The sequence below is a fragment of the Amblyomma americanum genome, chromosome 11, assembly GCF_052857255.1.
Source record: "Amblyomma americanum isolate KBUSLIRL-KWMA chromosome 11, ASM5285725v1, whole genome shotgun sequence".
Classification (NCBI taxonomy): Eukaryota; Metazoa; Arthropoda; class Arachnida; order Ixodida; family Ixodidae; genus Amblyomma; species Amblyomma americanum.
Window position 1 is genome coordinate 27,593,651 of NC_135507.1, and position 13,894 is coordinate 27,607,544.

Below are 13,894 nucleotides of genomic sequence, written 5' to 3' on the forward strand. Positions count from 1 at the left end.
TCCCTCCCCCTCTCTCTCTCGCTTTCCGAGCAGTGGTGTACCGTACACCCGCATCACGGTGCTGGGGCAGCGGCACACCGTGTGGTGCTGGTGGTTGTGGTGACGACCTCCCCCTCCACCGCGTCCCCCAGCTGGGCTTACGGGACCACCGTTGTTGCGGCCGGGAGGGAGCTTCGCCTACTCGCCGCTACGCAGCGCCACGCTTACGGGCCGGCGCACCTGTTCGCGAGGGTAGACAGGTGCGAGCGCGAACGCACCCCGAACGGAGATCGGTGGCGCGGCCGCCGACGAGACTGGATCAGACGCCGCCGTCGGGGACCGTACACGCGTCTGCCCTGCGCCGCACCACGCATGCTGCCGACGCAGCCCCGCGACGCGAGGAGGGCCGTCGACGCATCAGCTGACGGCGCGGCGCTACTCCAGGATCACCCTGCATCGGATCCGCGTAGCCAGTGAACACTCTTCGGTTTTGTGCTCTGTGTTCATCGGGCCTGGTTGACGCTGAGGGATCGACGGACTCCGGGAACTCCTCCTCTGGATTTGCAGTTGACCCTTTTACGAGAGTCTGTGTTCTTGGGTGCTTTTTTTTTGTTTTCCGGTTTTGGTTCTCCCATGAGGCGGCCTGGGCGACGTACGGCGAGGTTGTGCGGTGACCTTTGTGACACGCCGAGTTCAGAATCTGCAGTTCGGTCCGTCCACGTCTTCCCGTCCTGGAGCGTTTGGCCCTGCCATTGGCAGGCTGCGTGCGGTAGATAAGGCTGCGGAGAGCGGGCGCTTCCAGTGAGAACCGTAGCGTGTGCGCCTGGTGGCTGCTAGCACCCTGTTGTGCTGTTAGACGTCTTCAATCGCCCTGTTTGTTGCAAGGCCGGCTTGATCAGCGGTGGGCGCTTCAAGTGCCGCGATGCTCGCCGGAACTCAGACTACGTGGGGCTGCCCGCCCGTGCACATCATGGGTCTTGGAGAAGGACCCAGGGCGGCGGACATGGCCGACTTCCAAGACGTAAGTACCGATCATTGTAGTACTCTACGACAGAGGAAAAGCCATGTAGGATGTATCGCACTGGCTTGATCCATATACCTACACTGATGGCGTTCTCAGTTTTTTCACCACCGCGTCGTTCCATCGCTGTTGACTGATCACACACATGTTTGCGGAGATGCATGTTTGCACGCCTTTTGATAGGTTTTGTGTGGGTCCTGCATCCGCTGCCTAAAGCTTGGATGCACGGCTATGTGACAGGCACGAATGGTTAATTGCCATTCATACCTCAGCGGAGCACCCGGTCATTTTTTATCACTTGCCTTCATGTGCGCAACCTGCAGACATTTCTTATTGCGTAAATGGTTTGTGTATATTACTTCTCCCCCTATCCTCTCTTCATGTCCCCTCACCTCTTTCATTTCATTTCTCCATTCTTCCTCCTATCCTTTATTTCCGCTGCCCCAGCTCAGGTGCTTCAGTATCGATGGCAGATGCCGGGGCTAGCAAAAATCTTATCCTTCCTTTTTATTATTATTTTGATAAATCTCTACTACTACTACATCCGAACCGTCGTATTCATGTAATGATGCGGATGCAGCGATTTCCATTGAAGGCGTCGTTCGCGCTATATTGATGTCTGTCTGTCAGGCAGGAAAGCCTCACCTCCGTGATCGGGACGCGGGCGAGTCACTGCCCGAAGACGTGTCGGGTTCAAGTCGCTTCGGGACACCGCCTTTCACTACTTTCACAGCTCCAGGAGTTCAGAGCGACAGGAGGCGTTCGATCGGCAGCATTTCACTTGTGCGCGAAGATCTGCGAAAGTTAGCGGTAACGAAGTGTCACGTGCACCTCCCTGAATTCAAACTTCGCTACACCAAACTAAGAAACTTTTTCATGCTAGCCCTTCATGGCAGCTAATGAATTTCACGCGAGTTTATTGATCTAATGACTACGGTTTTGACTTATTTGAAACAAGTGTGGCGGAAGGTATATAGAGGAACGATAAATTCGTGACGGCGGTTCCACAGTGTTCGCTCGGAGTGCTGCAACTGGTTTTCGCGGCTCTGATATTCAGCGGGGCAGCACATTTCACGCTCCGCCACTCTAGCGACGCCTCCGTGTCCTCCCCTGGCCCATTCAAACCGCAGCCTGCTATTGAAAGCTCTTCGTCCTCCCGCAAGCAAGTTTGAGCGAAACAACGCCAAATCTTTCGATCAAAGCTGCGACACATGACTCAGCTTATAGGGAACGCTGTTTACAAGGCAGGTCTTCGTCAGAGGCGCCTATACAGGACTGTAATTTCGTTGGCTTTCTTAGTTTTTTATTTTTTTATAGATTTCTCTCAAAGCACTCTCAAGTGATACGCCCTTGCAGAGTCTACGTGCAGAAGGAAGAGTTCAAAGGAATACGTATTCTCTGCCTTTTTTCTCGCTGGAGAAAAGATTAAAAAAAAACTCGTTTGCTATGGCGCTGTTCGTGCATTTCGAGTTCCAAAACTCCAATTCGTTATCCCAGATACTTGAACCGGGTAGTTAAGCCTGCCGTTCGGGCAAACTCAGCGTCTCTGAGGCAGAAGCTTTTCCAACATCGCTGACATGCTCAAAGAATTTAGCATGCGAGTAAAGTTCGAAAAACTGAAATGAGGGTTTAGCTCACTGACCCGCCGCGGTGGCTCAGTGGTTAGAGCGCTCGGCTACTGATGCGGAGTTCCCGGGTTCGAACCCGATCGCGGCGGCTGCGTTTTTATGGAGTCAAAACGCCAAGGCAACGCCGTGTGCTGTGCGATGTCAGTGCACGTTAAAATATCCCCAGGTGGTCGAAATTATTCCGGAGCCCTCCACTACGGCACCCCTTTCTTCCTTTCTTCTTTCACTCCCTCCTTTATCCCTTCCCTTAGGGCGCGGTTCAGGGGTCCGCCGATATATCAGACAGATACTGCTCCATTTCCATTCCCCAATAACCAAATATTATTATTATTATTGGGTTTAGCTCATCATAAATTTGACTTAACTTTTCTCGGTTGCGTCACTACAGCCCTTTGCCATTCGAAGTCTCTTTTGATTTTGTGAGAACAGGTAGAGGGTCAGAATATCGAGAACGAAAATTAGACATTCAGAACGGCCGGGGTTACCAGAGAACGCTGCAACTGTACGAAGCGCCCTCTACGGTCTAAACTGATTTGAAGCGGAGATTGCCTCGTTATGACCGTTATTTCGCTGTCGCCGAGTCGATTTTACAGCCACGCGAAGCTGTGGAAAATTGCGGAGACTTCCGGTGCTGCCATATTTCGTTCTATCTCGCAACTTTTCTGCTGCGAGGCCGCACCGTGCGTGCTTAGCTGCGTCCCTTATACTCGCCTGGCTTTGCTCTGCAATCTTGCCAAGACAAGAGCATTAAATCTGCAACCTTGGAGTAAAGCCGACGCGCGCGTTATCTTAATAATAGGCTCCGTTTGCCAGCGCCGTTTATTTAAGGCGAAAAAACAATTTTCCGCTTCGCCGCATAGGAAGGGTGCATCGTTTAGCGAGTTTTAGCACTTCACTTTTCGAAGGCAAATGTTCGGCCAGCTTCCCGATAAGATTGCTTCTGATCTTGCTTGGACGCAGTAGCAGCGATGTTTTACTGACGACTTTAGCGCAGTTTCTTCTGTCGCCCTACTGATCCGGAGTTCCCGGGTTCGAACCCGACCGCGGCGGCTGCGTTTTTATGGAGGCAAAACGCTAAGGCGCCCGTGTGCTGTGCGATGTCAGTGCACGTTAAAGATCCCCAGGTGGTCGAAATTATTCCGGAGCCCTCCACTACGGCACCTCTTCTTCCTTTCTTCTTTCACTCCCTCCTTTATCCCTTCCCTTACGGCGCGGTTCAGGTGTCCAACGATATATGAGACAGATACTGCGCCATTTCCTTTCCACCAAAAACCAATTATTATTATTAATATTATTATTATTATTATTCTGTCGCCCTTGGAACACTTATTGGGGCACTTAAAATATGTATTGATATGAGTTTTAAGAATAAGGACACGATAGTCGCTGTGTGTCATTGCATACCAACGAGGAAGGAGGCTGAGCAGGCAAGGAAGCAACTGCAGGATGAGGCGCTCTTTAATGATCGCTGGAGATGTCAGCCTCGTGTCCTACCTAGCAAACATTTGCGTTTTGGTCTGGTTGATGGTTTATGGAGGCTTAAAGCCGTAGTGAAGAGCTCCGGAAATGTTGACCGCCGGGGGTTGTTTAACGTGCACCGACATCGCACAGTACACGGGCCTCTAGCATTTTGCCTCCATCGAAATTTGTCCGCCGTGGCCGGGATCGATGCCGGGTCTTTCGCGTCACCAGCCGAACACCGTAACCACTGAGCTACCGCGGCGAAATGAAGCGGAAATTGTTTTTTTTTGGGGGGGGGGGAGGAAATGGCGCAGTATCTGTCTCATATATCCTTGGACACCTGAACCGCGCCGTAAGGGAAGGGATAAAGGAGGGAGTGAAAGTAGAAAGGAAGAAAGAGGGGCCGTAGTGGAGGGCTCCGGAGTAATTTCGACCACCTGTGTATCCTTAACGTGCACTGACATCGTACAGCACACGGCCGCCTTTGCGTTTCGCCTCCATCGAAACGCGGCCGCCGCGGTCGGGTTCGAACCCGGGTACTCAGGATCAGAAGCCGAACGATTTAACCACTGAGCCACCGCGGCGGCTTAGTTGCGTTTTACGTTCAACACAGTGCCGCCGTGACAGTGCCTTAACTACCAGAACACGCTGGGCCCCAACTCATCAACATCCTTTCCTTCCTGCATCTCCCGTGCAATGTTAAAGCTCGTTAGCTTCCGCGTGACGACTCGAAGTGCACTCCCGCTGCTTCGAGAACGCGTCATCTCTTTGTTACATTAGCGCGTTCTGGACGGCCGCTGCCTGATCGATTACTAACAGAAAGCGTCAAAGACTGACTGAACGTGATGGAGGCGACGGAAGGCGGCTATACAGTCAACCCTAACAGCGCCTACGCCGCCGCCGCCAAAAAAAAAAATACGCTAGACACAAAGAAAGCAAGATGAAAGCGGACAGTCAGTTGGGGCTCGCATAAGCGATTCCGGCATCTCGGGCAGGTTCAGTGAACGCGTAATTCCAGCAGCGGCCGCTGTCGGGGCGGGTGCGGACGAAAAGAGACAAGCGCTAAGGTACGAAATCAGCGCGGGTAGGTTGCAAAGAGAGCTTCGCGAAACGTTCGGCCGGTCGTGATGACGACTGGGGGGGAAACGGCCGGAGCGAGCCGCTCTGAGCGCGCGACTGGCTGCGCGCTCCCGTGTGCGCGAGCTGCGGCAAGCCCATCAATCAGATTATAATTCGGGCATCAGCCCCGAATTCCCCAGCTTTGACACGCTTCGAGTGGATTGATTTATTGCATGCGTACGGGATCTTTTCGCAGCGCGATTTTTTTTTTTTTTTGTCGCAGGGTGTGCGTTGGCGCTTTCCTGCGGAGGTAGCGACGAAAACGAAGTGGTCATTATACTAACCCGAGAACCCAGTGGTTTGCGCGCTAACTTGCGTTTGTTGGTATCTTCCTTTCTTCATTCACTCCCTCCTTTATTCCTTCCCTTACGGCGCGGTTCAGGTGTCCAACGACATATGAGACAGATACTGCGCCATTTCCTTTCTCCAAAAACCAATTATTATTATTACTACTACTACTACTATTGGTCTCTTTAAGAAGCATGCGAGAACAACTTGAACGAATAACTACGATGGGATATGCCAAATGGTTTGTGCGTCCTCCGTAAACACACGGTTGGCTGGTACGGACAGTGGCATGGCGGCTAATGCTCGCATTGCATATATATTGTATTTCGACAAAGCGCCATCTAGTCAGGTATAATACACACATTCTCCTTTCGCCACGAATCTCGGCCGCGGATTTTTGTAAAAGGAGCAGGAGGGAACTTGTTATTCTGAAAAGAGCAGTATTTTGTTTTAAGATTGAGAACATCGCTACGCTGATAGCCTAAGCCCGTTTACAGCACGTTGAAAGTATTTCGATTGTGGTATTAGGCGTGGTTTAAGAAACACGCTGCACATCTAGCTATGCGAGCCATCTTCAGAACCTGACCTGGCGAGAGACACGCTAGCGAATGCTGTACGTCTTTTACTATTGTTTTGCATTGCGGTCGCTAACGGCTCGCAGCGTCATGACAACAAGCAGTCCTCGCCCTCTAGTAACACCCGATTTAAGGGTGACAGCTAGGTGCTTTGTTGTTTTAATAGCGTCACACGTAGTACAACAACCTCAATCACAATCTTTTCTATCGAAACTGTTCGTGTACAAGATTTGGTACCCCGCCGCGGTGGCTCAGTGGTTAGGGCGCTCGACTACTGATCCGGAGTTCCCGGGTTCGAACCCGACCGCGGCGGCTGCGTTTTTATGGAGGAAAAACGCTAAGGCGCCCGTGTGCTGTGCGATGTCAGTGCACGTTAAAGATCCCCAGGTGGTCGAAATTATTCCGGAGCCCTCCACTACGGCACCACTTTCTTCCTCCCTTCTTTCACTCCCTCATTTATCCCTTCATTGACGGCGCGGTTCAGGTGTCCAACGATATATGAGACAGATACTGCGCCATTTCCTTTCCCCCCAAAACCAATTATTATTATTATTATTATTATTATTATTATTATTATATTATTATTATTATTATTATTATTATTATTATTATTATTATTATTATTATTACAAGATTTGGTGCGTGGCGTGGGGAAGTGTTGTGCGTGCTCTAAATTTGTGAACCTTCAATAACACTCTCTTCGTTGGTGCGTTATATCCTCCAGGATTATGTCGACTATAAGCACACAACATGCCGCATGTGCGCACATCATGTGTGTAGGCGAGGATTCGTAATGATTTCCACAAGCGGAACAAGTTCGCACATGGTATCGTGGCGTTGTGAAATGCATGCTGCTTTATCGCGGTAGCATTAGAGGCCTCATCGAGGGTATGGTGGGGAGGGGGGGGGGGGGATAGCGGTGTCACATTATTGATAGGTAAATAGTGTTCGGGAAGACCGTTGCACGAGAAGGACGACTTGGCAGTCCCAATCCCCACCAGTCACTTCCGGCAAAGGTGTCAACAGCTTCGAATGCTGTCGCGTTTCCGACACAGTACAAATAGGTTTGCCTGTGAATATTTTTCTAGACTACTGAGAACGCAGGACCAAAATGAAAGTCGAAGAGGAAATGATTTTGTGGATATTGAACGAATTTCAATACCATGGCGAAATTGGAGGTGAATGGCTTGTCAAAGTTTGCGATACCGGCAGCCGTCGGAAACGCTAGAGGGATTCCCGGCGACGGTCAGGCACACCGGCTTTTAACTGTACTGCCGACACGGAAAATATCTGCGCTGATTTTCCTGCGAGCACTCAGGAATGGCGCACTACGCGTCCACTCTCAACGGCAATTTGAAGGCGCCGCTTAATTCCGCCTATTACAGCCCTGTCATATTGGTTTTTAAAGGGGCGAGGCCGAGTTCAAAAAGACGGGAGGCAAACTTTGTCCAACACTTATGTCCACACTCTAAACAAAAGGAGTAAAACTGTCCTCTAACGCACACCTTTTATAAAAGGATGTGCGCTATAGAACAATTTTACTCCCTTTTCGCTCCCATATAGGTGTATTTGTGTTTAGAGTGCATGTGCGGTCAGCACGCTGTTCTATTCGAGGTACGACCACGCATGGCGTAGTATCAGAGTTCAATGTGTGTTCATTAGTGACAACATCGGCGATCACTACTGCCGTGCACGTCCCATACCTGGCGATTTTTGTTAGACGCCAGGAAGGTACGGTATGAAGACCACAACGTTCTCCGTTCCTGCTTGCACCTATGCGAGCTTCGACGCACTGTTAACCGCTGCGACCAGCTTCGAATATCGCGGTACGCTCTGCTTGATTTAAAGTTTCAAGTCGAAATGAGCCTTTCGCAGACGTCGAATATCGCATCGCCGCTAACCCTAACAAAATGTCGATGCGTTCGCACGTGCACTTCTGTACGGGAGATGAACGAACTGAGGTTTAACTACTTCTGCGTTAAGAACGATAAAGTCCTTGGCATCCTTAGAGCGACGAAATATTAGCGTGCAAACAAGAAATGTTGATGCGTGGGCAGTTCCTCATTTTCGTACATTTTATAAATATCAGTCACTTACCCATAACCTCCCTACAATACTAAACAAATATAGACACACAGTGGGCTTGAACAAAAAACAATTACATTCCTGTTTTGTGCAGTTGTGATCCATTAATTTTTGTTTGTTGTTTCCGCGTATGTGCTTTTCAGTTGTTTTATTTTGGTTTCAGTTCATTACTGGTAGCTTTATGTGATTGACATCATTATTACCTGTCACAGTAACTGTTTTATTATTTCCCTATTACTGTCTACCTATGTACTATTCATCTATTATGTTTCTATTCTTTACGCTGCTGCCTTGTAATGGTCTCTTGGGCCTCGTCAAGCTTTTGTGTAGCTTTTAGCCCAAGAGACCATCCAGTTGTCTTCTTCTGGAAATAAAGATGTACTGTACTGCTATGTGGCCGAAGTGAAGCAACTTGTTCCTTCGGGGGCCGCTAGGCCTTGTTCAAGTTCGGTAGCAAATAACGGGGGTACGCAAACAGGGTAAACGCTCATTTTTGCACCGAATCGTTTTCTGCCATGCGCTTGAAAAGATTATCTCAAGCGAGAACGTGCCTTTTGACCGCACTGAGCTGTGTCAGTTTGAGCAATCGATTTCAGAAGGTCCAGATGCTTTATCGACCTCCGCACAGCCGTTCCAATGAGCAATATTTCACCACTAGGATACGACTTCGCATCTACCCAGTCGAAAAACACGACAGAGAAGCTTCTGTCGTCACAACCGGTTACTACAGAAAATTAACACAGAAAAAACTGCGGCACTACGGATAAACACTACCAAACAACAGAAATATCTGTCGTTAATAATAATAATAATTGGTTTTTTGGGGGAAAGGAAATGGCGCAGTATCTGTCTCACATATCGTTGGACACCTGAACCGCGCCGTAAGGGAAGGGATAAAGGAGGGAGTAAAAGAAGAAAGGAAGAAGAGGTGCCGTAGTGGAGGGCTCCGGAATAATTTCGACGACCTGGGGATCTTTAACGTGCACTGACATCGCACAGCACACGGGCGCCTTAGCGTTTTTCCTCCATAAAAACGCAGCCACCACGGTCGGGTTCGAACCCGGGAACTCCGGATCAGTAGTCGAGCGCCCTAACCACTGAGGCACCGCGGCGGGGCTCTGTCGTTACGACATTTTGTGTTTTTGACACGGTTCAGTCTCCTTTTTTTTTTCATCTGGGTAGCGGCACCATGAACGGTAACCCGCAAAGTCAAGTTATACTGTCTCTCTCTCGCCCATATACACCACAACCGGCACCTGCACCGTGACAGCTGCGATCACTGATAAGCTCCTATAATTTGGAGTCGAAATGCCTGCACTTACAGCCCCAATAGGGCTCTGACTAAAACAAGGCAATAGACCGTAATACCTGTAATCATCATATAATGTCGGTATACGATATGAGCTGTGAGACGTCGCGAGAGCGGCACCACGCGATGCAAATCCAGCGTTTTCAGTGCTTCAGTCGCTGGCACTGCCTTGCGCCAGACCCTCATCTACATCGCGGTCCCGATCATCCGCGCTAAGTATTTGACCGGTCCATAGTTACGTAAACCTCGTAATGGTCACCAACGACAAGAACAACGACAGAATCGCCGTCCGCAGGGCGTCGCGGCTATCCCCTCCACACGTCCACTCCGTTCGGCCCACTTTCACCGTCTGTTCTCTCACGTTCCCCGCAGCTTCGGCGCCAACAACTCGCGTCCACACACCCGCAGAGATGCGCAGACGCGTAACACCCCCCCCCCCCCCCCCCCCCCACCCCCCACCCCCCGTAGCTCGAACAAGGCGTCCCAGTCACGACGGGACGCGCGGGAAGAGTATACGCGCCGACGGGACACACGCAAGCACTGCCACCAGCGCCCTCCAGTAGCATGTGCGCGCGAACTTACATTGCTCAACCATTGAAGTCCCAAGCTCCCCACTGAGATCATCCCGCCTCGTCTCTTCGCTCCCTTTGCATCGACTCCTCGGCTAAGTTAGGTGCAGCATGGTGGAAGATGCGGAGTGAACGGCTGCCTACGCGATGACAAATAGTTCCTGGTTTAAACTGCGCGCAGAAAGGTAGCCTCCGCTGCACCGTACAAACTGAGGCCCACATGGTGTGGAGCCGCGTGTTTTAACTCCATCAATGACAGCAACGACGCGTTCAGTCATATCATAGACGGGGCAGCGCAAAGCGGTGTCTTAGTGCAGTCGGTCGCACGCTTTAGCCCCGGGAACACTAAAGTAACCGCCACTTCGCTTGTGTGGGCGGGCGCGCAGCATATTTATTTCCTTTACAAGTGCTAGCCCGGTTAGTGCTCACAAAAGTACCGGTGCTTGATCTGGAATGCCCGCCTTTACCGCTTGAACGTGTCTTGATTGTTGAGGCCGAGCTTAGCAGCGGCTGTATAACATATACCAGCGGAATTGCGGAATTCGTAGTTTATTCCTCACGGGAATGGACAGACTGGAACAATATGAACCGTGACGAGTCGCCTGTGGTCCCAACCCAAAACACACAAAAACAGCTCTTTCAAATTGACGCGGACCCGCCGCGGTGGCTCAGTGGTTAGAGCGCTCGGCTACTGATCCGGAGTTCCCGGGCTCGAACCTGACCGCGGCGGCTGCGTGTTTATGGAGGCAAAACGCTAAGGCGCCCGTGTGCTGTGCGATGTCAGTGCACGTTAAAGATTCCCAGGTGGTCGAAATTATTCCGGAGCCCGCCACTACGGCATTTCTAATTCTTCCTTTCTTCTTTCACTCCCTCCTTTATGCCTTCCCTTACGGCGCGGTTCAGGTGTCCAACAATAAATGGGACAGATACTGCGCCATTTCATTTCCCCAAAAACCAATAATTATTATTAAGATAATTAAATTGACGCGTTGACTTACTTTTCTCGTAAAACTGAGGGTTCGGGTTGCGAGAACCTCAAGGGGCAACTGTGGTGTTTTCTCGGCCTCTTCTCTCCCCCCCCCCCCCCCCCAAAAAAAAAAAATATGCAACGCTGCAGGGTTGAACCTGTAGTGTCTTCCCACGCGCTTCTTCCACTCGAATCGCTTCAAACAGAGCACGACTTTCAAGTCCCACTGCACCGAACTAACGGCGCAGCGGCTGCGAGGTGTCGACACACAACACGCCGGAGCGTCAGCGACGGGATCCGGCGACGAAGACTCCGGACACCTCAAAGCTGTAGTCGGAAAACGGGGGGGGGGGGGGGGGGGGGGGCGCTGGCGATCTACAGGCGATCAGACGCCGCGGCGGCCGCTCCGACAAGCTTTACACACACGGAAGGACAAGACGCTTCGCGCGCCCCCAAACGCTTCCACGGGAGGGGGAGGTCCTGGCCGCACGCTGAGCGGCTCCGTACCAACGTGCGCGCTGCCCGCGGTGATGCGTTCGGAAGCGATCACGATTCCCGTGTTGGCGCGGCACCCCCGCGTTCGGAGCCGTGCGGGAGGCCGCGGCGCTACCGGCATCCGCAGCCTCCGTATCACGAATACGTGCTCGTGCCCCTATCGTGCAGGGGGAAGCCCGATGGATTGCGGGTCGAGGGAGCAGCACGTCAGGCGCCGCATCGTGGCGAGCGTGTTGTGTATAAGCCGCTGGTGTTTCGAAGCTTACTGCACCGACAACTGGCGTTACTTGTCAGGTAAACTCGAGTTAACGTTGCGCAAGAAATCCTAGCTGAAGTGAGCCCCGAGCGATCTGAAGAATAGTTCGCTCAACTGAAAGTTCGTTGAATCGAATACTGGCTAAATGAAACAGTACGCAGAGCGCAGTATGGACAACGAAGCATCAAAACGTCAGATGAGCGATGAATTCGTTTAAGTTCTAATGATGGAGCGTCGCGGTCGCGGTAAATATACCGCGAATGAGTTACAAAAAAGGACAGCCTGACCGAAACGCCACTGCAAACCCAAAGCAACAACCAGGCAGAAGTTGCGTTACACGTATGGATTACACGTATAGTGTTACACAAAACGGCTGGTTTTTCTTTACGAACTAGTGCACGTTAAAGATCCCCAGGTGGTCGAAATTATTCCGGAGCACTCCACTACGGCACCTCTCTCTTCCTTTCTTCTTGCACTCCCTCCTCTATCCGTTCCCTTACGCCGCGGTTCAGGTGTCCAACAATATATGAGACAGGTATTGCGCCATTTCCTTTCCCCCAAAACCAATTATTATTATTATTATTATTATTATTATTATTATTATTATTATTATTATTATTATTATTATTATTATTATTATTATTATTATTATTATTTGAGAACATATCAGATGGGACACTGCCTCCTCCGCACTGCACCTGACCGGCGAAATGAACCAAGAAGGGCGGAATTGCAGTGCACTTAATCCACAGTAATCCACACTACGAATTCAGCTCCACTTACAGAAATTGTAAAGATTTATTTAAAGTGATCGCGTTTAATTACCGTCACGTGCAAGCATGCAGTGATCTCAGCTTCATCAAATTCGTCCGAATAATGTATCGGATAGACCTAGCTAGAAAGCACTTCAATCTTTCCTGAAAGTTTACACAGTTTACGCAGGCGCGTTTCAGTTAACCAAAGGACAGCCAGCTTATAACCACAGCTGCCCACCCGCCTGCCCTGGTCTTACGCCCCGGGAAAGACCAGCGTCCTTCGAGATGAGCGATGCAGCCATTTAGACTCTAATGATGGAGAGGCCCGGTCGCGGCAAATGTGGCGCGAATAAGTTACAAGGCCAGACCGCCCGCCCGGAACCAAACGCAACGCAGCGAGCCATCGACGACGGCTGAATAACGGCCCCGGAAGACTCTGTGTAAGCGGCCGCAGCCAGGCGTCGGAAGCTGCTCGATCGATCCCATGGTTTTGCTTACAAGCAGCAGTCGTGTATTTCGACTAGGCGCCCAGTAGCGCACACGGAGTAGTACATATTTCCAATTCTTTAGTAATATCCGTGCAGGCATCGATGCAGAAACGGCCAAGATCATGCGCACAAGAGCGCTTGCCAGTTCAGCGTCGTCTGCTCGGCTGTTCTGCTAACGTGACACAACCCCCTCCGCTCGTCCCGAGCAAGGCCCACTCAACAACAGACCTGTGCTGATAACGGGGTCATATGTAGCCGCGTTCGCCAAATTTCGTTAGCTTTTTGGCCGTTGAGGGCGCTCAATTACCCTGTTCGTCTGCTGTTATTATCATCATCATGCTTAATACACTAATTTTGTCCTTCTCAGCTAAAACAGCCATAATAACAACTTATTCCGCTCTAGGAGAGCATGAAAAAAAAAAAAAGCCTTCCTTTTTGTCCGCCTTCTTTCCTTCGGCACCACGACACTTAGCATAGAGAAATGGATAACAATGACTACGTGGATGAATGATAAAAATGTCCTCTTTGGAATGGAGTGATGAAAGAAGACATTTTCCCAGCAGGCATATACTAGCGCCACACCGCCTGCAGTGTTTCTATTCTAGCGGCGAAAGGCATGAACTAGAACATGCGCGCTGGAGCAGCGTTTTCTGTGCAGGTCTGTACTTCAACAGGTATCGGTCGGGAGCAGACGAGCAGCGGGGGTTGGGTCATCTCAGCAGAACAGCCGAGCAGACGACGCTGCAACTGGCAAGAGCTTTGTGCGCATGCGCGTACTCTCGCCCGTTTCACCGCTGCGGTCCTGCATCGAATTTTAAAACTACCGCCTGGTCGACGCTGCCGTGATATTAATAAAAAAAACTGAAGAGCTGTACAGGAAGAAAGAAAATGGAAGAGAC

General features: G+C 50.8%; 1 protein-coding gene across 1 annotated transcript in view; it reads left to right on the forward strand.

The window, feature by feature from the left end:
• The first annotated feature begins 264 nt into the window (after positions 1-264).
• Positions 265-13,894, forward strand: part of LOC144111389 (uncharacterized) — a 169,358-nt gene continuing 155,728 nt past the window's right edge. Inside the window, exon 1 of the mRNA XM_077644672.1 lies at positions 265-1,000. Within this exon, the coding sequence (XP_077500798.1) occupies positions 902-1,000 (99 nt within the window). The 5' untranslated portion in view covers positions 265-901. The remainder of the gene's footprint in view (positions 1,001-13,894) is intronic.